At 40.7% G+C, this 27,865-nt stretch overlaps 4 protein-coding genes across 13 annotated transcripts in view; 3 read left to right on the forward strand and 1 right to left on the reverse strand.

Annotated features, from left to right (window-relative positions):
• LOC108244314 (girdin) overlaps window positions 1-2,532 on the reverse strand; it is a 55,506-nt gene extending 52,974 nt beyond the window's left edge. For 8 of the 9 annotated variants that reach the window (XR_005232654.1, XR_001808922.3, XM_037973585.1 and 5 more), the window contains exons 1-2: window positions 1,919-2,532; window positions 1,680-1,780 (exon numbers count right to left, since the gene is read on the reverse strand). Coding sequence is in view for 7 of the 9 variants with exons in the window: in XM_037973585.1 (XP_037829513.1) it covers window positions 1,680-1,780; window positions 1,919-2,005 (188 nt within the window). In the remaining 2 variants the exon portion in view is untranslated. The remainder of the gene's footprint in view (window positions 1-1,679; window positions 1,781-1,918) is intronic. The other variant, XM_017430434.3, reaches the window with a different exon arrangement.
• Window positions 2,533-8,382: 5,850 nt separating this feature from the next.
• LOC108245763 (polyribonucleotide nucleotidyltransferase 1, mitochondrial) lies at window positions 8,383-16,803 on the forward strand. The gene is made up of 28 exons (XM_017432939.3): window positions 8,383-8,606; window positions 8,764-8,824; window positions 9,518-9,592; window positions 9,744-9,849; window positions 9,944-9,993; window positions 10,085-10,148; window positions 10,238-10,285; window positions 10,379-10,492; window positions 11,314-11,500; window positions 11,724-11,775; window positions 11,883-11,940; window positions 12,045-12,141; window positions 12,229-12,331; window positions 12,515-12,585; window positions 13,449-13,485; window positions 13,573-13,639; window positions 13,727-13,816; window positions 13,906-13,959; window positions 14,058-14,167; window positions 14,295-14,366; window positions 14,691-14,754; window positions 14,834-14,917; window positions 15,008-15,091; window positions 15,199-15,305; window positions 15,639-15,694; window positions 15,827-15,905; window positions 15,989-16,036; window positions 16,116-16,803. Exons 1-28 carry the CDS (start codon window positions 8,488-8,490, stop codon window positions 16,269-16,271), a joined length of 2,313 nt encoding a protein of 770 aa, XP_017288428.1. The 5' UTR covers window positions 8,383-8,487; the 3' UTR covers window positions 16,272-16,803.
• Window positions 16,804-16,926: 123 nt separating this feature from the next.
• trmt2b (tRNA methyltransferase 2 homolog B) lies at window positions 16,927-19,999 on the forward strand. 2 transcript variants are annotated; one of them, XM_037973665.1, is made up of 3 exons: window positions 16,927-17,950; window positions 18,316-18,932; window positions 19,862-19,999. In XM_037973665.1, exons 1-3 carry the CDS (start codon window positions 17,063-17,065, stop codon window positions 19,944-19,946), a joined length of 1,590 nt encoding a protein of 529 aa, XP_037829593.1. In that variant the 5' UTR covers window positions 16,927-17,062; the 3' UTR covers window positions 19,947-19,999. The 2 variants fall into 2 exon arrangements, with proteins under 2 accessions (XP_037829593.1, XP_017288443.1); XM_017432954.3 differs by having other exon boundaries at window positions 18,316-19,999.
• Window positions 20,000-21,215: 1,216 nt separating this feature from the next.
• On the forward strand, window positions 21,216-27,481 carry scdb (stearoyl-CoA desaturase b). Its single transcript, XM_017428133.3, has 5 exons — window positions 21,216-21,473; window positions 24,152-24,282; window positions 24,471-24,676; window positions 25,182-25,414; window positions 26,076-27,481. Exons 1-5 carry the CDS (start codon window positions 21,248-21,250, stop codon window positions 26,273-26,275), a joined length of 996 nt encoding a protein of 331 aa, XP_017283622.1. The 5' UTR covers window positions 21,216-21,247; the 3' UTR covers window positions 26,276-27,481.
• The last annotated feature ends 384 nt before the right edge of the window (window positions 27,482-27,865 follow it).

A 27,865-nucleotide genomic window follows, 5' to 3' on the forward strand; every position in this document is an offset into this window, starting at 1 on the left:
AGTATAACAACACACAGTAGAATCTGCGCAGAAAAAAAAAAGAAATGATTTGAGCTCCAGACTCGGTTCTCCTTGCTCCTTGGGAATATCTTCAAACACTTCATGGGCCTTGGAATTTTCTGCACCCCATCCCTTTCTAATGTTTAATTGCTACCCCAACTCCTGAAAAAGAACCTTTTCAGTCCCCTTTATGTGCCGTAAAAAATGCTGCAGAACTGACAATGACGTTTGACTTGTGCTGACGGGAGGCGACAAGATGTGCCACACATAATCTCCTCTTAAATCCGTTCAACTGGGAGCAGACACGGCTGAGTGCTCCTTAGACAGGCAAGCGGCGGAAACGCTGACAGTGTACACTTTAGCATTAGTGGAAAATATGAAAAATATTTTTGAAAAAACTAAAAAATAAATCCTCCTAGCAGGAAGTAGAAGCCTGGAGCCAGACAAAGGAATGGAAATCTGTCTCCTGTCATGCCGTATACATTATTCAATGACTGGAAAGAGACAATTTTGACCTGCAAGCGCTTCAAAAATCTCTCACAATCAAGAAATCTAGCAAAAAGTCAAATTCCTTTTTAATCAGATGAAAACACACACACACACGTGCTTCTGCGCCTTCTTGCACCACTAGCGTGCGGTTTTCACACGGATTATGTGCTATTACTGGATTAATCTTCGACGCGGCATGGGTGCAGCTTCAAGAAGCTCTCAGTCTCCTGCAGATCACAGAGGAACTACTAAACACTTGGAAAGATGCGGAGCAGCACGCTGTGGCGTCCATGCACCAGATACTGCTGCAGACCCCCTCATTGACCCCCCCCCCCCACCACCACCCCAGAAAAACAGGGTCCCTTTGTGAGTAGCAGTCATTCAATTCAGCTGGACAGAGGTTGCAGTTGTTTAATTTGCTCATGACCCAAAAAATGGCCTCGGGGTGAGGATCATGTACCCCAGCCCCACTCATAATCACACGCACTGAAAACCGCTGGGTTGTTTCAATAACTCAATTCCTCAGTTAAAGCCGTTGTGGTTATAGGTTGGGTTGGTTCGACCAAACATTGGGGCATAAAGTTTGACCCAGTGGCTAGGTCAAATGACAGTCTGCCATTTTTATGCCAGATGTTGACCAAATTGGACTGGACTGGACCTCTGCTTTAGGATGGAATGAGTAAAAGTAAGATGGCAAAAAAAAAACAAAAAAACAACAACTTGTAAGATGACGTTTGGCTTTTACTTTGCACTAAACAATGAGCTTGCTTTCCTAAAATAACATTAGCTGGTGCTAATTGCTATTAGCACCAGCTAGCTAGCGCCAAGCCAAAGTGTAATCATTTAATAACCTAGATTTTGTTGTTGATTCAACTTAATAACAGCTCCAAATAAAAGAAAATACGCCATTTGAAGCCAGTTATGGGCCAAAAAATAAAAAACAAACTAACCAAGATTGACTCAGCCCAAATTTGACCCAAGCCGGGTTACAAATTGGGTTGTTTCCCCACCCAGCAGTTTTTAGCGTGTGTAACCCAACTATAGTAAAATAAATAAATAAATAAATAAATAAATGGCCACTATATTTTGCACACAGATCTGGTTTATGGGTTGCATGCCCTCATTTGGCTAATTCTGTCTCTTTATGTAGGCCAGTGCAGGGAGGAGGACAGCTCTGGGAAATTACTCACATCTCCAGCATGATGTCGTTCAGGTAAATCCCATCCACTAACTCAATATACTCCGATAATTTGCTGCCGTCGGTCACTGTCGCCTGTCTGACTGTCTTCACCTGAAAAATTAAAAAAAAAAAAATGCAAACGCAGACATGCAATAAGTCAATACAGGTTGAACTTAAAAATAAAAGAAAAAAAAGCAATAAATGGGTGATCAATTAGGGAGCTAAAGGCTCATTTGAATATTTAATTACCCAGCAGACCAGAGGAGAGAGCATGAACTGCTCCAGCAGTGGAGTAAAAACCTCGTTTTCCATATTCCCCCTTGTTGAGCCGTTCATTTAAAAGCAGATATGTTGGGAAATGTGTGCTTGTTTAGACTCCTGGCATGTTGATATTCCGACGCTTATTGTCCGGGGTTTGTTTGCTTTTTTTTTAAGAGGATAAAAACAAACAAATAATAATAATTAAAAAAAAAAAAGAATCTCCAATCTTCTCGCAGCTGTTTCTGATGCCGCCGTCGGGGGCTTGGCTTCTTCACATTTTTTCTTTTCTTTTTTTTATTAGTCGGTTCAAAATCCGTTTACCTCTCCTATTGTATGGGTGGGTCAGTCGGCTTCCCTGTTAGTAATAATAATTTAGAAAAAGAAGCTGCACCGTTCAAAAGGTGTCAAACAAATCCTCGAGGAATAAACATCCAGCTGCCCGCGAGACGAGACGAATCCATCAGCCGGAGCTCCTGCTTTTTATTTTATTGAAGAAAAAAAAAAGAGCGTCTCCTTCCTCGTTTTTTCCCCCTGATGAAGTGGATCGGTTCAAAACGCCGCACACCGACTGAGCTGAGAGGATGACTGGAGGACACGAAGACCCGCCTTCCTCCCTGCGCATCTCCCTCCTCTTCGTCCTCCTCCTCCTCCCTTAAAGAAAAGTGGGGCATTGATCAAAGCATCCTCTCTCTGTGCAGATTTCCTGACTCATCATAGCAAGATTTCTTACTCAACATTTCATGGTGTGAATCAGTTAAATTGGGCTCCCTGTGAGGGAAAGAGGCAACCCTTTTTGTTTGTTTGTTTGTTTATTGGAGAATGACCCTTTAGAGTTCTACATATGTGGTTTGGGAGCATCTGTCTGGTGCATTTTATGTTTGTTTTATCATTTATGTCTATCTTTACTTGTCAGATTGAAAGAAAAGTCATAAGCATGCATCCTTTGTCTGGTTTTACAGCATATGCATTAATATGGGGTTCCATTAGTGCCAAAAATATGTTTATGTGTCTAGGTAAGGCGTGTATGTAGCATGCTATGTATATGTTAGGTGATATGTAAGGTGATTTGTTAAGTGATATGTTAGGTGTATATGTTAGGTGTATATGTAAAGTTATATGTAAAGTGATATGTAAGGTGATTTGTTAAGTGATATGTTAGGTGTATATGTTAGGTGCATATGTTAGGTGATATGTTAAGTGTATATGTATTGTAACATGCCTATATACTGCGATGTGTCTATGTTCCGCACATATCATTATGTCACCTAACATATACGCCTAACATATCACTTAACATATCACCTTACATATCACTTTACATATACACCTAACATATACACCTAACATATCACTTAACATATCACTTAACATATCACCTTACATATCACCTTACATATCACCTAACTTATACATAGCATGCTACATACACGCCTTACATAGACACATAAACATATTTTTGGCACTAATGGAACCCCATAAGCATGCTACATACACGGCTTACATAGACACATAAACATATTTTTGGCACTAATGGAACCCCATACATTAAATGAAGGTAAGCTACTGACACCTGGTGGGTAATGGATCGAGATATTTAAGTGCAAAATAAAAAAAAAGGTACAGGAAAAATCAGTATCTTCTCACTGACTTGTTTATTTTTCGTGCTTTAGTGGATCTGTTCTTTGTTATTTCTCGTGTGGATTTGTTTGAAGACTTTATAAAAGGACCAAAAAATATGAATTCAACATGTTTTTCACATGTGAGCCTTTACCAGCTTCCTTTAAAAAACAGCTTTAAACAGCAAGGGAGCAACAGCACTATTCAGAAGGATAAATAAATAAAGAACATAACAGCAGTCACACTACACAATGGGAATACAATAAATTAAAAAAAAACAAACAAGTAAAAGCAGACCTGTATAAAAACAACATATAATCAAATAAAACTAAAGAAATTGAATTAACTGTGAAAAAGCAGAGTGAATACCTAAACTAAATTTGCTGAAGAAGCTGAAATGGATTTGTTCAAGCTAAAAGCAGCTAAATGCTAACTAAAAGTAGCAAAATGCTGACTGGAAGCTACAAGTAGCCTGAGAAGACAAAAAATAAGCAGATATCAATTTATTTTTATGGGGAAAATATTTATAAAGTAAAACATTCAGAAAAGGGTAAATATTACAACAACAACAAGAACTCATGAGTGAGCTGAATGTTATGATGTAGGAATGACTAAAATACCGCAAGGTATGTAAAAGTACTGTAGTTAAAGTACAAAAAGTATAAGGGAGGAAGAAAGCAGTGTTGTGTAAACAGTATTAACACTGTTTAGAGTGAGTGCTGAATCACGCAGTAAACTAAATTCAGCACGATCTCAAAGACCAAGGGAACGGACGAGTTTTAAGACCAGATTTCATATCAGACATGGAAGAGGCCTGCCTGGTGTGCACGGTGAGGGCATTCCACGTTTTGGGATCTAACAGCAGCGAAGGCAGGCAGGAAAATCTTGTGACCACATGGAGTCACATAAACTTGTTGAAAATGTTCCAAAATCAGACCGGAAACATGCAGAACATGTGTTTCACATGATAATTTAACATGTTTTCACACGGACAAAATAGGATTTCCTTATGTAAAGTTTCCACAAATCACTGAAGTTGCTTTAAAGTATCTATTTTTTTTAACTGTTGCACTTCTATAAGATGATTTGTGACACATATATTCATTTGGCATCAGATGATTAGTCAGGATCCTTAATAGGCAGAAAAGAGACGATAAATTTCTTTACTTCTGTATTTGGATTAAATGCTGGGGAAAGACACCATTTAATTCTTGTAGTTTATCCTTCAGACAACGTGTGACATTAATTATCAATAAAATAGCAAGCAACCACATCGAAAAACGTGCAGTGAGAATAAGAATTGGCTTATAAATTTATGCTTTCTCAATAAATTTATGTAACGGGGAGTTGGATTTATACGTGCAGCCGCAGAACACAGACTGGGATAGGAAACGCTGCCAGCAGGATGTGGTTTGAGATGCCTAAATGATGAATGACTCAGACTGTGTGAATATGGAGCAAAGGTCAGGTGGGCAAATAGACAATTAAAACGCAATCACTGATTTTGGGAGCTGGGGAGCTGGGGAAATGAGGAGTCCCTCAGGAATGCAGTAAGAATGACAAGAAAATGGTAGGTTCAGCAAAATCTTGGAGTTTACAGAGCAACTAAAATTGGACAGATATTGGAAAATGTTCCACTCATTTTGGGTTACAAGCAGACTTGAGAAAAAAACTGTCAGATTCAGACATTTTTATTGTGCTTTTCCTATCTAAATGTGTAGAGCGAAAATGTCTAAATCCACGAAATGGGTTTTATTTCAAATGCATCCTTTTTACTGAGGCAACCTACACACGTCCCCACTAACCCCATCACCTCAGCAACCAATTAAACGCTGACGCACATAATGAAAGCCTTTCAGGGGTGGTGTTGTAGCCGCTTACCCACACAGCAGCCCGAACGCAATCACTGTCTGCTCTGTCCCTGTGGAGGCGTTGTTCTTTTAAGCTCGGCTTGTTTGTGATTGTGCTCGCTAGCATTTATTAGCGTGAAGCTCATTAACTTTAAATTGAACAGGATGCGCATTCCTTCCTCATCAAACTCTGGGATCCATGACGCTTTTGAGGAGTTTTGCCACAAAGCGTCACCAATTAAATGACTCAAGGAGTGTTTGGACCCAAAGCATCATTCTTTACTCAGCAGCAAGACTCAGAGAAAACCCAACAATCTTCTTAGTTTTACTAAAAGCACATATGAAAATATATTTTTCTTCTCTTAAGTGTTAAGTTTGGCAGTTATGGCAATTACTTAAGAAGCAGTGTTGCTTTCTAATGAACAAACATGTGAGACCAGAAGCTCCTGCTGCTGCTGAGATTTGTGTTTGTTATTTTACAAGAATTTACAATAACCACAAACATTTTTATGGGAAGCAGTGGTTCTGGTTAATGGCAAACAGACTTTTGTTTTTACTGAAATCCATCACACAATAAGCTTCTTAAAAATTGCAAATAAAGTACGAGCACTGTAGATTGTAGTTGCTTATTGAATAGACCCTCATTTAAAGTGAATGTTGCAGACAGTGACTGTGTAACTAATTCAGTTTCATTCTGTGGGGCTATAATTTAATCAAACATGACAAAATTCCTAGAATTTGAAGGAAAATGACCTCACTTTTTTTATAAATCAGTACTTCAGACATCAAAATTATGAAACATACAAAAGATTTCTCTAAACAAAAAGTGATTCTCCAGATCCAGCTTGGCATACAGAGTTGGACTATTCCACCAGTGGATCTCCAACAGAAACCCTATTAGAAAATTATAAAAAATGTGATTTATTTCAGGGTTCATTAAATTGTACATTCGATACTCCTCGTTTTACAAAGTCTACGGGTCCAAAAATGAGCAAATTTAATAAAACATGGAATGTTATTGCCATTATTTTCATCAAAACAAAGATGGAACTTACTAAATACCTAGAGGTGACCAAAATTATTTCAATTATTTCAACTCAAGACATAATAGTAGAGTAATAAATGTAACCTTGTTCCGTATTTTAAAGGTTTACTTCCTGGACTGAGGATGATATGGTCAAGAAAAAAAATAGCTACAGTAAGACACTTCCAAAATTCGGAGCACAATGTAAAATGTGACAGTAATCTGATGCACACATACACACATTTCACATCAATCCTCAAAGAAAACAAATACAATCTGAAAGCTAACTCACAGGCTTGACATAAAGGAGGTCACTGACTGTCCACTCTGTCTCTGCCTCCATCCTGTTGCTCTGTCACAGAAAATCAATGCTCAAATCTCCAATAATGAGGACCCATGTGGCTCAGAGGCTGCACACCATTTCATGGGAATAGAGACATGTTTATCAACTGTTTGCCTCTTGGAAAAATGCTATTAAATGCTTTTAATGAAGAATTATTGAATAAATATATATTATTGCCTTTTTGTCAGTATGATTGCCATGAAACGTCCTCGAGCTTAAGCATTAATTTGTTCAGTTGTCTTGTGTTTTTTTTTTCTTAATTAAGCAAATATTCTCATCATGATCAAAACACATTTTGCTTTCAGAGTTTAAATTATTACCAAGACTGATTAAATGAATAAATCTGCAGGGAGCTTCTGTTCTGAACATTTAGGTTCCTCTCTAAAAAGTAAAATCGCTCCAAAAACAAGCAGCCCTGTATCCTCCACTGACCTTTTTTTTTTATGACGCATTTAGCCCACCACTAAAAATGGGCCGGCCCATTACACACTTTCCTATCTCTGCTTGATTTAAATGAGATGTGACCGTTTCCCTAAGCAAAAGCAACAAAGATAACACTGCTAAAAGTCTTGATAATAATAGGAATGTGGTTTTGTGTGAGGCCGTGCTATTTTCCCCTGCAATTAGCTGCTGTGTGTGCATGTGTCTGTGCCTGCGTGCGTGCCTGCAAGTAATCCGGAGAGCGTTAGAGATGCTGGTAACTCTCATCTGTTGCCATAACAACTGCAGGAGCCCCACTGTCAGTGAGATGGATCAGTGACTGACTGGAGGCTGTTTTATTGGGAAACTAACTTCCAGAGCAGCTCAATAATCTGCAATAATCTGAGTGAAACCTGACAGGTGGACCGAGGAGTTACTGTTCAGCGACATTTTAAAGTTAACAGCAAATATGGCAGTAAAATCTTAATTGGCTTCGACAAAAGACTGCATGCAGGAAGACTGGGACAGTTATTGTCAAGTGCTGTAAAATAAATGTTCAATCAGTGTATATGTTAGAAAAAAATCTTTGGTGAACTGAACAGAACAAGACGTCAGGACCAAATAAATGGACAAATAGTTAAATAAATAAATAGCTAAATAAATAAACTATTCATTTGTGCAATAATTTTAAGAGGAAGTTATTGATTAATGATGAAAGAGTATCTGTACAATACTGACATCTACTGGTGGAAACCTTTCTTACATTTTTCAGCCTTTGCGACACAACATAAATGTAAAAGTTAATTTGAGTTATTGCTAAAGTATACTTTCAGTTATTAAAAAAAAAATACATTTTCCAATTGTTTTTAAAAAATAATTAAAAGCTGCCCAAACAAGCTGCTTAATTCAGATGAATGAAACTTCTTTGTTATTGTAAAAAAAATGCTAAAGTTCAAGTTACTGTTTAAAGGAAATTAAAGGGTTTCAGATAGAATCTATACATAAATAAATCCGCGTTTATGCATATATAGCCTTGAATTTAATTGTCATGTTTTTTAAAAATAATTAGGGCATTGTCGACATCATAACAATTCCCTTGAGCGGAACTGTTGCACTCATGCGTCGTTGGTTGTAAGTCGAGTGGTTTTTGCCGTTACACACAGGCCTCTATCGGACCAATCAGAGGACGGGGCTTCGTTTCGTATTTCCGCACATGTGACGAACTGTCATGGACGGCTTCACAGTACATCTGTAAACTGCAACTCAGTTGACTAAAGTCAGAACTGTTTTTGTTGTTTTAAAAATGAAGCATTTACTCCGACTGGGCCGCCCGGTTTTCCGCCTCCACGCGCGTTTGTGTCACCAGAGTGTTTACAGCAGAAACACGAACCCGCGGAGCGTGGGAGTGGACCTTGGAGAGAAGTGAGATGACTTTCTGAGCATCATTTCTCTGTCATTCACCGTGCCCGGCATTTTTACATTTAATACTTATCATGTAGGACGTACAGCGGTGGTTTAGCCTCTCAGAAATTAGGTTGTGTTTTATGTTGTTTGTTTGTTTGTTTGTTTGTTTTTGTAGGAAACTTGAAATCTCTTCGGGGAGGCTTGCCAGATTTGCTGATGGATCTGCTGTTGTTCAGGTACCCAAGAGTTGTTTTATGTACGTTTTTGTTGTGCTTTTTCTTTTTTGCTGCTACTGTTTGCTTTCAGTATGAACATACATCCCATAGATTAAAAAAACAAAAACAATTACTAATTTTAACACATAATTTGTTGACTGATTGTGAAAGTAATTGTGTGAGAAATCCTGCAAACCATGTAATCCCACATGCCATAATACCATATACCCAATTTGATCTCTTTTTGTTTTTGTTTTTTTTGCACTTTTTTGTATTTTACATAGTTTTGTTTGTTTTTATGTTTGTTCATTTTAAAGATGTTAAATGTAGATAGAATAGAATAGTGAGCTACTGATAAAAAAAAAATTCTTGTGAGAACTAAAGCAGAATCTTGTAATATTTGTTTTGTTTAAATTTATTGGCTGTCTTTAAAAAGACCTTTTTAACTGATTACCACCAGACTGCCTTGGACTGCTTTGTTGTGGTCATATATATTTTTCATTAGGAATAATTAACCTTATAAACTTTAGGTAAAGTACCCACATTTAGGCTGTTATTGTTCGAGTTCAAATGCCGAGCTCGTGATCAAACTCTGGGTGGCTGAATCTTTTACAAATGGAAGTTTTCTTCTTTTTTGACAATGATTTAACAGGAACATAGGTTCTCGTTTGTTTTTTATTGTGCCCACCTCCACTTTTACTCCTGTCCTTGCAGTTGGGAGACACCTCAGTGATGGTGACGGCCGTGAGCAAGACTAAACCTTCTCAGGCTCAGTTCATGCCACTCGTGGTAAGTTCCTGGTGTCTGCGAACACATCGCTCTCACTGTGCTCATTTTTCACTGGTCATTTTACAACTAAATGTAATTTGAGTGAATTCTGTTGAAGCAGAAACAGAAATTCTGACTTGTCTTGTGAGTGAACATTGTCTTTGATTGGCAGGTGGACTACAGACAGAAAGCAGCTGCTGCAGGTCGAATCCCCACCAACCATCTGAGACGAGAGCTGGGCACCACCGATAACGAGATCCTCACCAGCAGACTCATTGGTGAGATGACAGAAATGTGGCTTTTTACATGTGCAGCTTTGATGCTCTACATTCAGGCATCTTTGACCAACTCTTTGGTGTTTCTGTCTATCAGATCGGTCGATTAGGCCCCTTTTCCCTGCTGGTTACTTTTATGACACTCAGGTCAGTTCAGTTGTTTCACTTTACTTTTGTACAAAGCTGATGGTCATCTTAATCCACCTTTGACATAAAACTCTTTCCATGTTTCCCAAAGATCCTTTGCAACCTGCTTGCAGTTGATGGTGTCAATGATCCAGATGTGCTCGCCATTAACGCAGGTACGAGTAAACCTTAGACTTTCATGTTTTCCAAATTGCACAGTTCTATTTGAACTCTTCACTGACCACATTGTTTTCTTTCACTGAAGCCTCTGCTGCTCTGGCCCTATCCGACATCCCCTGGGATGGCCCCATAGGTGAGTTAGTTTTATGTTTTTATTCCGATCCGTGTGTTTAGATTACAGTGCACTTCGTTTACATCCATATCTGGACTGCTTGTGTGTTTTCAGGCGCTGTGCGAGTCGGCATGGTTAATGGAGAGATGCTGGTCAATCCAACAAGGGCAGAGATGGCTTCCAGCAGTCTAAACCTGATTGTGTCTGGAGCTCCCTGCAGTCAAGTGGGTAAGGATGCAAACACTGTCGACTTTTATTTGCCCTCTCATTACATGATTCCCACACTAAATCTGATAAGATCAAGTTGTTTGTTTAATCAGCTCCAATGTGACACACGTGACCTTTTAGGATTCATTTCACATTCTGATTTAGAATATGTAGCTGTTTTTTTTTTTATTTATATACCTAATCCAAGCATTTGGATTAGGTATATAAGATTGATAGTCATGCCATTTTATGACGTGAAAGCATGAAAGAGAAGCCACAAACGAGCTTTTAAGCATATTAGGCAGATATTGGTCCTAAGAGATGCGTTGAGTTGCTAAACACTGAAATGAGATGAAGAAAATTTGGTCAAGAATAAAATGTATTAGTCTTTAATTCAGTTAAATTAACAGTTCAGCAGTTATTAAATCACATTCCAGTACAAGGAGGAAGAAAAGGCTGGGTCACAAAACTCTTGGAATATTCCTTTAGGTAGCTTTATTTTATTTTATAAACAGCAGATAATTAATGGGAGTGAACTTGCAAGCATATTGTTTTTCCTAAATGTGACAAAAATTAACAGTGAAAGCAGCTGGTCTTTGAGAATTAGTAGAATTAAACCTTAAATTATTCCTTTTTTATGCTTTACATCTTTTACCAGTTCATGTATTAATCAAATAATGGTTAATAATTTCAATTTATTTCAATTCCACTTGCTCAAATACCGAGCAAAAAGTGCTCATTTGTAGCCATCATCCAAACAGCTGCTCAGATCAGCCTCTCTCCTTTCCTGTTTGTCAGTAACATCATCCAGCTTGTGTTTCATGACTCTCTGTGTCTGCCAGTGATGATTGAGGCGTCTGCCGAGAACGTGCTGCAGCAGGACTTCTGCCACGCGGTGAAAGTGGGAATCAAACACACCCAGCAGATCATACAGGCCATCCAGCGGCTGGTACGGGAGCAGAAAGTCACCAAGCGCACGCCGGCCAAGATGTTCTTAGTCCCAAATGAAATGGTGGAGCACGTTCGGAAGTAAGACCCCTGACGGCGCCGATTTCAGCAGTTTAGGTGGAGTGAAGGTGGCAGAAGAGGAGAAAGTAACTGATGCCTTTAGTTATCAGTAATATTCAGAATTAAGCTGCCAACTGGAAATAGTTTTATTGGAAAATGTGGTGACAAAATAATAAAAATAAGACTCAAGTTGTTGATGTAAGTAATTACATTGTTTTGCTGCTTTGTGTTGTTTTTATTCCAGATTAACAGCTGAGAAGATTTATGCTGTTTTCACAGATTACACACATGATAAGGTACAGCCGGAAATCTGATCCGTTTGTTTTAGTCATTCAAATTGCTTTGTGTGTTTCAAAAATAAAAATAAAAAAGCGCCAATAATCTTCTTCTTATCTTGCATTAGATTTCAAGAGATGAAGCGATCAACAAAATCCGACTAGAAACTGAAGAGGACCTAAAAAGTGATCTGTGTTTATTTTGTATTTCATGACTGTCTTCTTTACAGAGTCAAATATTAGTTCAATAATCTTAAAAAAAAGTGTTAATTTTTGCTTTTTGTGTTTAGATAATTTCCCTCAGGCTGAGCCCTTTGAAATCATTGACTCGTTCAACGCTGTGACCAAAGAAGTCTTCCGTAACTTAGTGCTTACCGAGTACAAGAGGTAAACTCTGACGCCCCTGAATATTCTTTGGATTCACCCGTTCGGGAGCACGTGTTATCTAAAACTCGCTTTCCGCGCCCTTTAAAGATGTGATGGGAGAGAAATGACGGCGTTAAGGAACATTTCCTGCGACGTTGACCTCTTTAAGCCGCTCCACGGCTCAGCTCTGTTCCAGAGAGGACAAACGCAGGTGGGTAAAGATCAAATGAAAGACAGAACGGGTTTGGTTCAGGTTGCTTGTGCCATGTTTAATTCTGCTTTGAAAAAAGAAAAGAGACACGACTCAATTGATGATAAACGAAAAAGTTCATAAATTCTTTTTTTTTGTTATTATTCAAATATGTTGAGTCTGATTCTCTTGTACTTCCTGTAGGTGTTGTGCAGTGTCACGTTTGACTCCCTGGAGTCCAGCATCAAAACGGATATTATCACCACAGCTCTCAGGTACCACATATTTGTTTGTTTACTTCTGTAAATGTGCAGTCATCATCGCAAAAGACTGATTTACAACATTTGAGTCTGAAGTTATGGCTGTCAAGTAAAAATCAACAGCAGAACAGCTAAAATAAAATCTTGTTGTCTAAAGAAAAGCTGGACACTGTTTAAATTGTAAAAACAACCAGAACGCAATCATTTCAAATTATGTTTTTTAAATGGTACATAATCAGTAAATATACTATGATAAAATTTGAAATTGTTATTAATGTTTAATCGTTTTAACTTTTAAGCCAGCAGTAGATATAGTAAAAAAATTGAGACACAGGTCATAAGAAGAAAAAAGAAAACACAGTTTGAACAACTTCAAAATATCAAATTTGACATTTGAACATCTAACAACTAATAAGATGACTTTAAAACCTATCAGAAGCATGACTGAGTATAAAGATAGTATCTTAAAATAAAGATGAAAGGCGTTTCATTGTTCTCTCTGAGCAGATAATAGTCCAGCAGGAACATTTTTTATTCTAAATTTACAAAAACTCAACAGATGCTGCATCCTCCAGGCTAAAAAGAGACCATCTGACGGTCCGGGGCTTGTATCAGTGGGTGCATGAATATGTGCTCTGTTGTTTCATATCACATTGGTTATTTGTACAGCTGTGAAGACATCAAACTTAGTAAATAGTTTATAAAACAAACAACAATGACATTTTTTGGTATTTCCAGTTTTTATAGCATGTTTTTGTTCATAAACCCCCCTCGGAGCACTTTACATTTATAGCCACTTTTCCCCATTTTCACATCTTTTATAACCCGTTCTAACAGTCAGCACATGCAGTGATTTGTCTTTGATTTTTGTCCTGCAGTGGCATTAAAGACAAAAACTTCATGCTTCATTATGAGGTGAGTAAACTGCTCTCGTCCCGTTTTTAAAATGGACGATCAAAGACAATTATTTATGCATTAGCTTTGTAAATCCTTTGATTTCAGTTTCCTCCATATGCAACCAATGAGACCGGAAGGATGGGAGGCTCCAACAGGAGGGAGCTGGGACACGGTGGGGTTGCGTTCACGTCTTTTACCGGTGCTCTTTATGTGTGAGCGACGCAGGCGGTAAGAGAGCGAGCTGTTTGTGTGTCTGCAGGCGCTCTGGCTGAAAAGGCTCTGAGGCCGGTCGTCCCCAAAGAGTTCCCCTTTACCATCAGGGTCACGGCTGAGGTGCTGGAGTCAAACGGTCAGTGCTGCGAAGGCCATTTGGGAAGTTAAAAGTTCTGTAGACTTCTTCTTTCTTATCGGACTCGTTGTTTCTGTTCGTCCCCTCAGGATCCTCCTCAATGGCGTCTGCTTGTGGAGGCAGCCTTGCTCTTATGGATGCAGGTACCTGAGTGGGGATTACTCAGATTGACGCTTTGTACTTAATGCAGCAGCTAAAAAAACAGGGATATGTGACACTACGTACACGCTTGTGTTTCCAGGCGTACCCATCTCTTCAGCTGTGGCAGGTGTCGCCATCGGTCTTATCTCAAAAGCTAATTCAGAAAATCCCTCTGAGATGGAGGACTACAGATTACTAACAGATATTCTGGTAAATACAGAACGACTGTAACGTTTCTGTAACTTTTTGTTTTTATTTAAAAGCAGGACGGCTCTACAAACTTCAAATTAGGCTTTGACATCTTATTAAAGATGTCCGCTAATTGTTTTCTGAACAGGGAATAGAGGATTATCTCGGAGACATGGACTTCAAATTAGCAGGAACAAACAAGGGGATCACTGCTTTACAGGTACTAGTATCTGTCAGGCTGTCTGCAGCTACAAATGACTAAACTGTAACTAAAAACATACACTGTACCCAACATGAGATGACTTTTTTATTCAAAGAGTTGTAAAATGTGCTTTATTTGTTGTAATATTGTAACAGCCACCCAAACAGAACCCTGGATGGAAAAGTTTTCTGTGTTTGACTGTTTGTTGGTCATCAAATGAGAATAAAGAGTCAATATCTGCAGTCTATCAGTGACTCTCTGTGCCAAACCACTGCTTACAATAAATTAATTATATCTTACTGCTTTTTAAAGATTAATTTTTGTCCTTTATTTAACTTCCAGGCTGATGTGAAGATTCCAGGTTTACCTCTCAAAGTGGTCATGGAGGCCATCCAGCAGGCCACAGGTACAATCATCCCCAAACGGAGCTGACCTATGAAGGAACTTGAGCGCATTTTTAAAATGTTTTCGTTTCAATGTTCTAGTGGCAAAGAGGGAGATCTTGGGCATTATGAACAAATGTATAGCAAAGCCCAGAGAGAGCAAAAAAGAGAACGGACCGGTTGTTGGTAGGTTCTGTGTTTTTGAGTTTTACACATATTTACCTTCAGGGTGTGTTCAGTGAGTTGTGTTCTAACAAGAAATGTGTTCTGCCTCAGAAAATGTCCGGGTTCCTGTTTCCAGAAGAGCTCGCTTTGTAGGTCCGGGAGGATATAACCTCCGGAAGCTCCAGGCTCAGACAGGTCACATGCTCAGAATAAAACCCACTTTTCTTCTTCTTTTAATTTTAATGAAACTGGGTTGTGTGCTTCGAACAGGGATTAAAACCTTCCACTTTATTTCTCCGAAGGTGTTACGATAAGTCAGGTGGACGAGGAGACGTTTTCTGTGTTCGCTCCGACGCCGGGCGCGATGAACGAAGCTCAGGACTTCATCAAAGAGATCTGCAAGGATGATGTGAGTCTTCATCAGCTCTTTGGACACATCCTTCGACACATAACATGAAGGTTTTGAGTCATCCACGTTTGTGAACTCGTGGCTGCAGCAGCCGTCCATCGTCCCCAACCCCTACGTTCAGAAATACGCCAAAGTTTTAAACCATCCTCTCGTTTCTTTATTGTATGCTTTCAAGGAGCCAGACTTTCTATGTAATCTTTTCAAGTGGCCTCAAAGGTTTTACTTCTTGGAAGCAAAATATAAAGAAATGCGGGATGATGTCAGACGTTTGTGCAGTTTTGTGCGCTGATATTGGACGCCGAGGATCATTTTTGCGTGTTTTTTGTTTTGCAGCAAGAGCAGCAGCTGGAGTTTGGTGCCGTCTACACCGCCACCATCACAGAAATAAGGTAAGAAGATAAAATGCTTCACTGTGATAATGAACAACGCTAGAAATGAATGTATTAAAAATTAAATTTTTTTGGTTTATGAAGCCACTGATGTTTTTTTTTGTTTATTTTTTTTCCCCTCGTCTGCTTTAGGGACATTGGTGTGATGGTGAAACTTTATCCCAACATGAGTCCTGTTCTGCTGCACAACTCCCAGCTGGACCACAAGCGGGTCAGTAAATGAGCCGCCGTGGTCCTTTCTTCACAGCGTTTCTGTTTCACGAGTGCTTAAACAGAGATGTTTTCTTCATTTAGATCCAGCATCCAACTGCTTTGGGTTTAGAGGTGGGACAGGAGATACAGGTATGCGCCGGTTGTTATTGTCGGCCGTCATGCGTTTCTAATTTGGGCTGCTCGTATTTAAATGGCGTTGTGCTAACAGGTGAAGTACTTCGGACGGGATCCAACAGACGGAAGAATGAGGCTCTCACGGAAGGTGCTTCTGTCTCCCGCTGCAACCCTTGTCAAAACACTCAGCGATAAACTGAGCATCTCTATGGGCTCAGACCACAACCGCAAGACCGGCACTGAGTCGTGACACGCTGCCACAGCGGGCGCTTCTGTCAGCAGGGACTCATCCTGTGGCTATTTTTACACCGGAGCCTTGTAGAGAAATCTGACGAAAGGAAGAGCGTCAGATTTGCTTCACGGAGCTGCTGAGTGTGAACATGACTGACAACAAAACAGCATCGTGGCAACAAACAGAGAGATTAGCTGATTATACAGGAGATGTCTTTTTTTTTTAAGTCTACCTTTTATTTTGTTGTCTAACCACATGAAACAGTTGCTGTCCTGGTCCCTCGTCACGTCACATCACAGCAGTGCTTCTGTTACCACCGATGTGATAGTAGTGTCTCTGTTTGTTAGGGGATTTTAAAGTTAAAATCTTCTTTTGAAAGCTGCTAGGCTTAAAGTATGGACAAAACAAAGTGGGGAAAAGTACACCAGAGTATCAATGATGTTTTTATAGTTGGTGTGAGTGATCTGTAAATAGAAGAAGAGCAGAATCTTTTTTTATGGTAAATTCCCTGCCATTTCCAAAAATAAACAATAACACGTGAATCCAAAAACTTTGCTTTGGCCCAGTATTCTGATGTTATTCTCAAAGGTATATATCCCCCCAGCTGCTGTTAACTCCTCCAGTCCACTAGGTGGCAGTGATGCACCTCTATGCTGCTTACCAATCGGCCAGTAAACCGTCTTTCAGAAGAAGAAGAAAATAAGGAAGTCAATGGCATGCTCCATGCAGGTTGAGCATCAGTTTTCCCAGTTAATATTTAAAGTTAGTGCCTTAGTTTCACCTCGAACTGATCTTATTTGACAATAAGAATGACTCTGGTGGCGACACGCTGCAGGTCGGTCACATCTGTCAAACAGAACATCCTGTTTCCCCTGAGGAGACCCTGCCTGCTGTTTTCAGCTCCCAGCTCCAGTGTTTCAGCCGACAGAGCCCCGTCCAAGAACCGCTGGAGGAGGAAAAGTCCGAGGAAGCCTCCCTGGGATGATGGGGGTGTTTCCTGGGAGGAGAGGCTGGCTGACCAGGTCACCCCTCTGTGGAGGCTGAGCTACGAGCAGCAACTCCAAGTCAAGCTACAGCATCAGGACAGGATCATGTCTCAGCTTTCACTGCGTCTTTCAGAGGACTTCCTGTCACCATCATCATCATCATCATCATCATCATCACCCAATGCAGGTAAACCCAGCTTCCCTGTCCTGCCTGTTCTCCCATCCCCTGTCAGAGATGGCTACCGCAATAAATCCACATTTTCAGTCAACAAAGGAGTGGATGGCAACCCAAAGACAGTTGGGTTTTATATTGGGACTGGCAGGGAGGGAAGCATTGTGTGCGTCAACGCAGACCACCTGCTTAACATGCCAGAGAAGCACAAGCTGGTGGCCAGATGCTACCAGGACTTCATCCGCCGCTCCCCACTGGACCCCTGTCTGCTTTTCCACACCGGGGGCCACTGGAGAGAGGTCACGGTGAGGACCAACGCCCGGGGCCACACCATGGTGATGGTGTACTTTCACCCGCAGACACTAAGCCCCGATGAGGTGGCTGTCCATAAGGCCGAGCTGGTGGAGTATTTCACACAGGGGCCCGGCTCTGTGTGCGAAGTGGACTCGTTGTTCTTCCAGGAAAGCTGCATGACTCGCTGCACGCACGAGGAATCCCCCTACCAGCTCCTGCACGGCCAGCCTTACATATATGAGGAGGTGAGGCACACGTAATCTTATCTCTTATCGGACTGCAGCAGGAAATAGTTATGATCGCTGACTGCAGGTCCATTTTTGTCTTGATAAAAAAACTGTAAAACAAAACGGAACACAAGTTATCCTGAGATATATCAAGGGGAGCAGTTTGAAAGAGTTTACTCCAGGAGTTGTCCAGATATACTGATGTGCAGTTCTAAAATATGGGTATGACTTTGCAATGAGTACCTTTTAAATTTACACTTTCGACTGTAAAATATCAGACAGACAAATAAATGCTTCTTTAAGTCTTTAATTTTAAAAGTTGGGAGACTCTGAATTGATGCAGTGACTTGATTGTTTTTCTTGTATTGTTTTTGGAATCACAGGTGCTCGGCTTCAAGTTCCGCATCTCCGCCGATGCATTTTTCCAGGTGAACCAGGCGGCGGCCGAGGTGCTGTACGGCACAGTGAGGGACCTCTGCCTGCCGAACACTGAGCGAGGAGAAGGGCGGGCGCAAAGTGGAGGCACTCTTCTGGACGTGTGCTGCGGCACGGGCGCCATCGGCATCGCTTTGTCCCCCAGAGTGGACCGGATTATCGGCATTGAGCTCATAGAGCAGGCAGTGAGGGATGCCGTCCACAACGCGGCTCTCAACGACGTGTCGAACTGCGAGTTTATCCCCGGTAAGGCGGAGGCGGTGCTTCCTGGGCTAATGTCTCGGTTGAGTTCCGCAGGTGGAGGCCTCACGGCTGTGGTCAACCCGTCTCGAGCCGGCCTCCACCACAAAGTGGTCAGAGCGCTGCGGAACCAGGCCGCCATCCGCAGGCTGGTCTACGTTTCCTGTAAACCCGACGGGGAGGCTATGAGGAACTTCAGGGAGCTCTGTTGTGCTCCCGACCCACAGAAAAAGCTCACAGGAGACGCCTTTTCTCCCACTCTGGCTGTGCCTGTGGACATGTTCCCACATACTTCTCACTGTGAGCTGGTGCTTCTTTTTGAGAGGTAGCAAACCCTTTTTGGTCAAATGTGGGTTTCAATAAAAATTTTCTTTTTGACACGTGTTACATTACATTTAACAGGTCCACCTAAATGTAAAAAAATTTACCTGGGAGGTGCAAAAATGACTACTGCAAATACCTGCTTATGATATAAAACTGGAAACTTTATTTTAAAAAATGCAGCAAGTTTGACTTTCTCATCTTTATAAAAAAACAAGTTTAGTTTAAGCTCTAAGAGATCAAGACAATATACTAAGTCACAAATGAAAAATGTCCGTATTTAATTGCTGTTTCACGGCATTTTCTTTTTCTCCCACATTGCTGTGTAAGTTGTCTGAAGTCTCCCTCCAGTCTCTGCGTTTATACAGCAGGTGGCACCAAGCCCACTTCAGACTGATCGGCACTGACCCAAACTATCTGTTTCGCAATCTCTGTGTCAGTTCATCCCATTCATTCCAGTTCACTAAAGGTCATCGCATCAGGAGTGCACAATAGGAGTGATAAGATCTCCTGAGAGGTAACCATCGTTCACGCGAGGTCATGTTTCCAGCGAGAGGAAGCCAGAAGTGGTTCGCGTGTTAAGAAACCTCTAAATCATCTCTGCCCTCTTTGTACCAAATTGAGACTTGTTAAGATATTACCTGAACATCTAAATGCAACAAACTATTTTGTCCAGAAAGTGACCTGCATGTGACGGTCTCCGTGTGACATCATCTTTGTGTCAGATGAGTCAGATGAGGAGACTTTGCAACATCTTGCAATATTTATTCACTTTTATGCCCACCAATTAAAAATAGATTTGAAAGATTGAGCAACAGATTATGTATGATTGGGGAGGAAGAAAAAAAAAAAAAAGGTGGAGGGAGGTCAACATAAGCTGAGCGAATAGCCAATGGGGTATTTACAACTGGTTGCATCTGTTTCCACACCTAGCAGTCCGTCTGCTTTTATACGAGCTGAGGTAGCAGGAGCTCTGCAGTGGCCGAGGATCGAGGCGCCGGTGTCACATCTTCGATAATCCTCACATCCATCCGGTATCCGAGCTGGGACGCTGCAGAGGCAGAGCTGACGGTGAGTAGACCCCATCAGAAGCTGCTCGAGTCGAACGAATTTGAACGATCCTCATCCGGGGTACATTATTTTACACAAAATCTGTAGATTTTATTTATCGAAGAAACAAATAAATGGAACTTAAAATGCCAAAACCTTTAGCTGGGTATGTAGGTTTCTTATGTAAAAATACTGAAATGTAAAAAAAAAAAATGCAAATAGACCATCTCATCAGACTTGCAGGTGTTAATAGTCTAAAATAGGTATTCTGTCTGTAAAGGCATTTCATTATGAATTCTTCTCATCCCCAGATTTTGTCTATTTTTTTTATGTGACTAAAAAGAGAAATACCATTACAAAAGATTCCTAATAAGTTAGAGAAGTGATAGCTTTCTGTTGACTGATTAATGGATTGCAAACAAGGTGGTGTTTTGTGTGTGAAAATATACATTTTGGTTCATAAATGAAATATAAAATGCCAGAAAAAATGTAATGACTTTCAGGAAATAATCATGAAATGTATTCTTACAAGGGATTCACTTTTGGAGCCAACACAAATCAAGATGGCTGCCACAGCCAGCTGATTTTAAAACACAAACACAGCTGTAACTTAGTCAATTTGACAGATATTGTGGTAAAATGTGGCATACTTGTTGCTGAGAGTCATGTTATTCATTGCGCAAAGTCTTGGCTGTAAACTTTGGCATTAATTGTTGCAGTCCGCCCTGTTTGTCTGTTAGCAAAATATCTCACAAACCACTGGGTGGATTTTAATGAAACTTTCAGAAAGTTAATATTGGATTAGTCAACATATATATAACAACATAATCAAACTTTACAGACCCTGAGGGAACATTTGGTGTGGCTCTAGCTGAGGGTCGTCTTCAACACCCTGACATTAAGAGGAGGCGGGCGATATGCACTCCTTCTATGAGTGCCAAAGCCTTTAATTGGCCTCATCAGCTCCAATTAGGACTTGTAAAATGTGCGGTTTTTGCAGATTTCTGTGTGTCTGATGAGGTATTATGAGCGGCGGTGCAGAAAGCAGATAAGACGGATGTGATGCATGAAAACATAAATTTATCTTTGGAGCCACTGAGGAGCGTCGTGGCCGCTGGGTGCAGTAGCAGCAGCAGCAGCAGCAGTAGCAGCCCCTTCTCTCTCTCTCTCTGTGCTTCACGCTGCGCATCAAACTGAGCAGCATCTGTCCGCTCTGCTTCCCCCCTTCTCTCTTTAGAAACAGCAAAAAAAAAAAAAACAAGCCCCAAAATGACCGCGATCGGAAGTCCCCCCTCTTCCAAGCAGCAGAACGGGCAATCCGCGGCAGAGACGTGGACTGCGGACGATGTTTTCGACGACACGTACAGAGAGAAAGCCGGGACGCCGCCGATGGTTTTGGTTTGGAGGAACATCATCCTGATGTCTCTGCTGCACGCCGGGGCGCTCTACGGACTCTTCCTCATCCCCGCCGCGTCGCCTTTAACTCTAGCATGGAGTAAGTATTCAGGGAATGTTGGCTTTGCTGATTTTTTTTTTATCAGAATGCGCTGATGCTGTGCGCACCACAGCCTAAAGGCTCAAGCCTGTGGGAAGAATTGTGACGAATGAGTCATCTGGCCTGATTTTAACTCATCCATCCATCATGTTTCCTTTTTTCTATTTTTATCTGAGTCTGAACTGTGTCTGATCTGAGGGGGAAAGGCAACTGTCACACCTCTGAACAGCTGTGTCATCTTTAATAAGACCCAAATTTACCCCAGTCACTAATTGGCATTGCTCTGGCAGACTTTGTTTAAAATTATTTCTTTGCTTTCGTGAGCAAAATCTGCTTTTCAAGAGTCCCTGTGGTCTCTGTGCAGACTTTGATCAGGCCTTTCCTAAAGCTTTATGTTTTTATGATATATGAGCTCATCAGACTTAAACTCCCTCCCCTGTTTAGGATTTATTACCTCATTGTCCTCACTTAAACTTATATAACGGAAAGATATCTATGCTGTTTTCTGAGGAAATTCAAGTTTCTTTCTGATGGAGTCAGATAATGTCTTCATGAAAATCTCACGACTCACTAAAGGTGTTCATTTTGTTTTTAATTTTCGTCACACCAGACCGGAACACTGTCTTCCAAATAATTAATCTTTAAAAGTATTACAATTCGCCCCAAAAGTACAAAAGATCACATTTTCCCTTGGATCTTTTTGTGATCCTTGGAGAAATGTTTAAAGTCTGGTCCTTTCATGGAAACGTCCCTCATAAATAATCTCTAACTGTGAACTAATAAAGTATTGATAAAAGAAAACCATATACTTATGAGGTGATTTAATTGATCTCAGTTGGGAATTTAGGCTTAGGTGTTCATAGTCTCCCTTATCTCTCTGGCCCCAGCTGGTAAAAATATAAGTTTTTTTTTTTTTGCTTCATTGCAAAAGTATTATTTAAAATGAATCTGTTTTTGTTCAAAGTTGCCTTCATTTTTGGTTTGAATATTTCAAATTCACAGCAGATGCACAAACATAGAGACAACCTTTGCCAATCACAAGGTCATGTCCCAAAATTGAAGAAATCAAACAGATCTTTTGGATATTCTGCTTTTTTTCCCCCGGTGACCTATATATGTAGACTTTTGAGCCATGACTCAGAATTCCGGAACAATCTCAACTTTGTTTCCAGTCTGGCACTGTATCATTTTCCCTCTCACTGCAATGTTTGGCCGCGGAATATTTCGCCGGGGAAGACAAAGCACAATGATGGCTCCTATAGACGTCCCATTGTGAGCGGCGTGGCACCACAGCAGAATGCTCACCGCCATCCAGAAGCCTCCCGGGTCTCAGGTCCCGGCTGGCCTCGTCTGGGCTCCACATCCGAACGCGCTCACCAGTTTTAGAACAACAAAAGTGCGAGGGCTGACCTGCGCGCTTCTGCCGGCCTGCTGCACACAGGCGACTCTTCTCGAAGCGCAAAGCCCTGGGTGCTGCGAAAAGGGCATGGCGTCCCAGTGACTCTGCACTCATGGGTGTAAAAATATTTTTTAAACTGGGGTCATTATTGGTGCCCCGGAACACTTTGAGATTCACTTATAGCGTATTCTTGGAGTTGGCCTTTTGTGCTACAGCGAAAAAACTTGGAGTCACTTTTGGCCAAGAATTTAAGTTTTAAACTCTTAGACTTTTAAAGCTGCATTCCATTATCGGAAGAACTCAACAACCTTACAGATAAAAAAAAAACAAAAAACATGTGGTGCCATGGAGGACACGCGGAAATAACAATAGCGGAGTGTGCCGCGTGAGAAACGTTACACATGTGACCATAAAAATGTTCTAAAACTACAGGTTACATGTATGTTTCACAGATGTCTTCCATTTTTTTGACATCATTTCATGTGAGCACATACGATTTTTCACATGGGAAGCGTGTGGCTTTTCTAAAGCAACGTTTTAGTCCAAAGTGTCCTCGAACAACAGTTGTCAGACATCCAGGCTGAGCTATTGCTCTGCCTTTTTAGCTTGGTACCCAAAAAACTTCCTTAATGTATTAAAATTGATGCAAAATGCTACAACCATGGTGGAAAACACAGGAGTTAAACAGGTTTTGCACTTGTGGTATGTAAAGCGCACGCAGGTAAAATTACAGTAGTGTAAAACAAGGTAAATGTCACATGTGGAAAAACATTGGGTTTCAAATTTAATCTCTACATGGGTCTTGCCATAAGAGATTTTCCAAATCACGTTTCCCATTTCCAAAACCCATTTTGGGGTTTTCCACATGCATGCAAGATTATATTTCTGCTTGTACTATTTGTTTGCCTCTCTACATTGGCTTCCTTTAAAACCATAAAGAGAATTTAACATTCTTCTCATCTAAAACCATTTGTCTCACTATACTTTACAATAAGTCTTTGCTCTCAGAGACCCTGGTCAGATATTCCAGGTCCAGAACCAGATGGAAAGCTTTTCGTTTTCTTGCTTCTGTCTTGTGGAACCATCTTGAAAAGCTGACATTTTGCTTGTTTTTAAAACAAAACCTACGGCTTTTTTTTTAAACAGCCCGTGTTTAGGTTAAGTTAAGTGATCTATTTTAATCTTTCATGCTTGGGTTTTAGCTCTTTGCCTGTATTAATAACCTTGAGTTGAGGCGGCGGAAGTTTGACCCTCTCCTTCCTGCCTCTCTTCCTCCCAGCTGCAGTGTGCTACATTTTCAGTGCTCTCGGCGTGACTGGTGGTGCTCACAGATTATGGAGCCACAGATCCTACAAGGCTTCTCTCCCCCTGCGAGTCTTCCTCGCTCTCGGAAACTCCATGGCGTTTCAGGTGAACCAAACGAAAACCGATGTGTTGCACATTTTCTTAGCTCAGCAGCAGTTGCGCTTCTGAAATGAGAAACGTTAGGGAGCAGAGCACCAAGTCTTAGGCTTTAATAAACCTTTAATCTTATAATCTGCAACTCGTAATCTTCTTGTCTTCTGTATGCCCCCGCTTTTTTTTTTCTCCGCATGTAGAATGATATTTACGAGTGGGCGAGGGATCATCGCGCCCACCACAAGTACTCCGAGACAAACGCAGACCCTCACAACGCCAAGCGGGGCTTCTTCTTCTCCCACATTGGTTGGCTGCTGGTCCGAAAGCACCCCGACGTCATAGAAAAGGGACAGAAACTGCAGCTGGCAGATCTGAAGGCAGACGAGGTGGTGATGTTCCAGAGACGGTGAGGAGATGTTGAAGTTTAACATTAACATTCCCTCATCTGACATACATGGCGGCATATTTAGGAATAAAAATGGCACCTGGATATGATGTGCACTTTATTTAAACTCATCTGTAAACTCTGTGCATCAAAGGAAATGCCCATTCAAGCAAAAATTAGTTCAACATGTCAATGATAGAAAAGCTCAGTGGTAAATCTGTGTTGCAAAATTAATTTTCTTCCATATCGCACATGATACTGTGAATTGAGCAACAGTGATCGTTATCACGCTGACTGGTCATTGGTCAACAATTCTGCTCCTCTGGAAGCAATCCCAGAATTTCACTTTGCTCTCAGGAAAAGGGGATTAGCAGTGGTCAAAGCCACAAGCTCAGGGAGTTAAGTCAACTATGCACGGAGCACTAGTTTATATATACAGTGTATGCATTTGCTTTTGAAATTTAGCTTTAATCAAACCTCATAAAAGGGGGATTTGACTGTGATGCGACCTGTTCTGTTGTTTCAGGCACTACAAACTCTCTGTGGTGATCCTCTGCTTCCTCGCTCCGATGCTGGTGCCCTGGTACTTTTGGGGGGAGTCCCTGATGGTGGGGTACTTTGTCCCTGGACTCCTGAGGTACGCCCTGGTGCTCAATGCCACCTGGTTGGTAAACAGCGCTGCGCATATGTGGGGCAACAGACCTTACGACAAGGCCATCAACCCGAGGGAAAATCCATTTGTTGCTCTGAGTGCCATAGGTAAGAATTCATCACTCATTTTTATTCGATGTTTTATAGCAAAAATCTTGTGTGTAAAGAGACGTCACTGGTTTACTTTCTGATATCAGATGGGATGTGGAATTTCTCTGAAATAACGTCAGACTTAAATAACTAAACAAGTCAAAACAATCTTTTGAGGTTCATACAGAGTGCGAAAGCCTGACTAAGTTGTGACAACATTATCAACAAAACAGGAGACATGTATTCATTCTGCAAATCATGATCTGAACCCATGAGCCAATCAGCTTCCAAGATGGTTCCCACTGTCCTTGATGGTGACATGGCTTATATCACATGGAACATACTATCAACCTGGCCATGACATATCCACATCCAAGAATGTCCTTCTGATAACATTATGATATGATATAGAAACCAGGAACTACAAATACCAAACATTCTTTAAACTCAGTAATATAATACAACTTCCATCCACAGATGTGTCAAAAATTCAAAAAAGCATGATTGTCTTAAAAAAAAGCAGAAACCTTTGAGGAATTTTAGTCTGTATGTTGTTAGAATAAAGCTGCTTATGTCTTCCTGCATTCAAGTTGCCACATTAAATTATTAGTCACATGCATGAATTGATCAAATTATATCACCTTTATTCACAAGTATGGATACTGTTGTGTTTTTCCAGGGGAAGGCTTCCACAACTACCATCACACATTTCCCTTCGACTACGCCACAAGTGAGTTCGGCTGCAAGATCAACCTCACCACGGCCTTCATAGATCTTATGTGCTTCGTAGGTTTGGCCAGGGACTGCAAGCAGGTTTCGAAAGAGATGATAAAGGCTCGCGTGCAGCGAACGGGGGGGGGGGGCGACAAACAGGGCTAACTGCTGAGGATGTAGCAACAATTCACTGGTGTGGCGATGATTACCATGCTTCTAATCATGAGTTAAACCTTTTGGTGAAACTAATATTTTAATAACTGTTTCCATAAAGGTCCATAAAGGGTCTCTTTGCTGTGTCGACAGATTATTTGTAACCAATAGAAACTCGACTACAACATTTTCCACCATAACATATTCTTTGACATATCTGAATACGAGCAGTGTGCAAAAGCAGTTTTTACAGAGTAATTTTCTGTAACTTTTATTTAATAATTTGGTATGTTTTGTGTTTTCTTTGGCACTTTGAAAGCTAACCCTTGTGGTTTCGCTGAAGTAATTTTTTTAAAGTCAGTGGTGCTTTGTGAGAGGATTTTCATCCTGATATTTGTATATGTTCAGCTAATGCTTTACCTACATTTGGTAATAGTCTCACTAAACAAATAGACTGCCGTGTTCAAGTTTACTACCAACAGAGTTGGGCCTTTATTTAGGCTACTTACATTCCTGGTTCACCATGTGTGAATACAGCTCAAAGGAGTCGTGCTTGGGAATCTTTTGACGCCCACTGCGTCCATCTCCCACCTCGCTAAGGGTTAAAGTCTCTGATATATGACATTTTGATATCGCTTTTTACCTTAGGTTTTATTGTAAAGATGCCTCCAACTTCATCATTGAGTCTGCACTGAAACACCTCTCAGTCTAAGAAATAAAGAATAAGATTGCAGTCCTTTGAAATATTCACGTGTTTGTCCTCTCCATCAACTGAGACCAATAAGACGTGTAAGAGGTGCAATTATCTTTTAGAGTGCACTATGATTGAAATCTTTGGCCCAAATGCCTTAACTAAGGTTGTCCACATGGTTAAAATGTAAAGTTCATTATTTAGAAATATAATGTGACTTAACATTTCTGCAAAATCACTTGTTTGTATTCCCTCTGTAATCTTAAAGAAGCAAATCCATAAGCAAATGTGGGCTGTTGCAATTTAACTAACGTGTTACCAAGTGGAACGTTTACTCTACAATAAGATTAAAATTTGTAAAAAAAATAAAAATAATATTTTTCAAAAAAACCTGTTGAGACATTTGTCACAAATCCCTCTTTTACAGAGCAACACGTTTCTGGTGTTGGAAAAATGCCACATTTATTTGAAAAGAATGTTATTTTGTACCTATTGTATGTACTTGAAATAAATCACGTTTTTATGCAGCAAAGTTGCACTTGTTTTTGTCAGTTTTAAAACTAAATCTGATCTTTATTTATTTATTTATTTTTTATGTTTGGGCGTGACCACCTTTTGCACACAGTCAGGAACTTTATGGGGTTACAACCTTGTGTGTGATCACTCAGTTAACCAAACTGGTGCTGACAATCAGCATTTGGATCACAGTCGTTAAATGAAACCGAAACAGCGGTGTGGGAGGCTTACAGCTGGGCGAGGAGCAGCCAAACTGCAACCGACATTAAGTTTGCCCATCGTGGAAGATCAGGGACCGAGCCCGAACCCTGACCGAAACACTTAGACTCAGCAGTTAACATGTGTGGCCAAAGACTTTTGTCCTTAAAGCATATTTCTCGTACATCAGTACGGCC

This window comes from Kryptolebias marmoratus, linkage group LG22, assembly GCF_001649575.2.
Source record: "Kryptolebias marmoratus isolate JLee-2015 linkage group LG22, ASM164957v2, whole genome shotgun sequence".
Classification (NCBI taxonomy): Eukaryota; Metazoa; Chordata; class Actinopteri; order Cyprinodontiformes; family Rivulidae; genus Kryptolebias; species Kryptolebias marmoratus.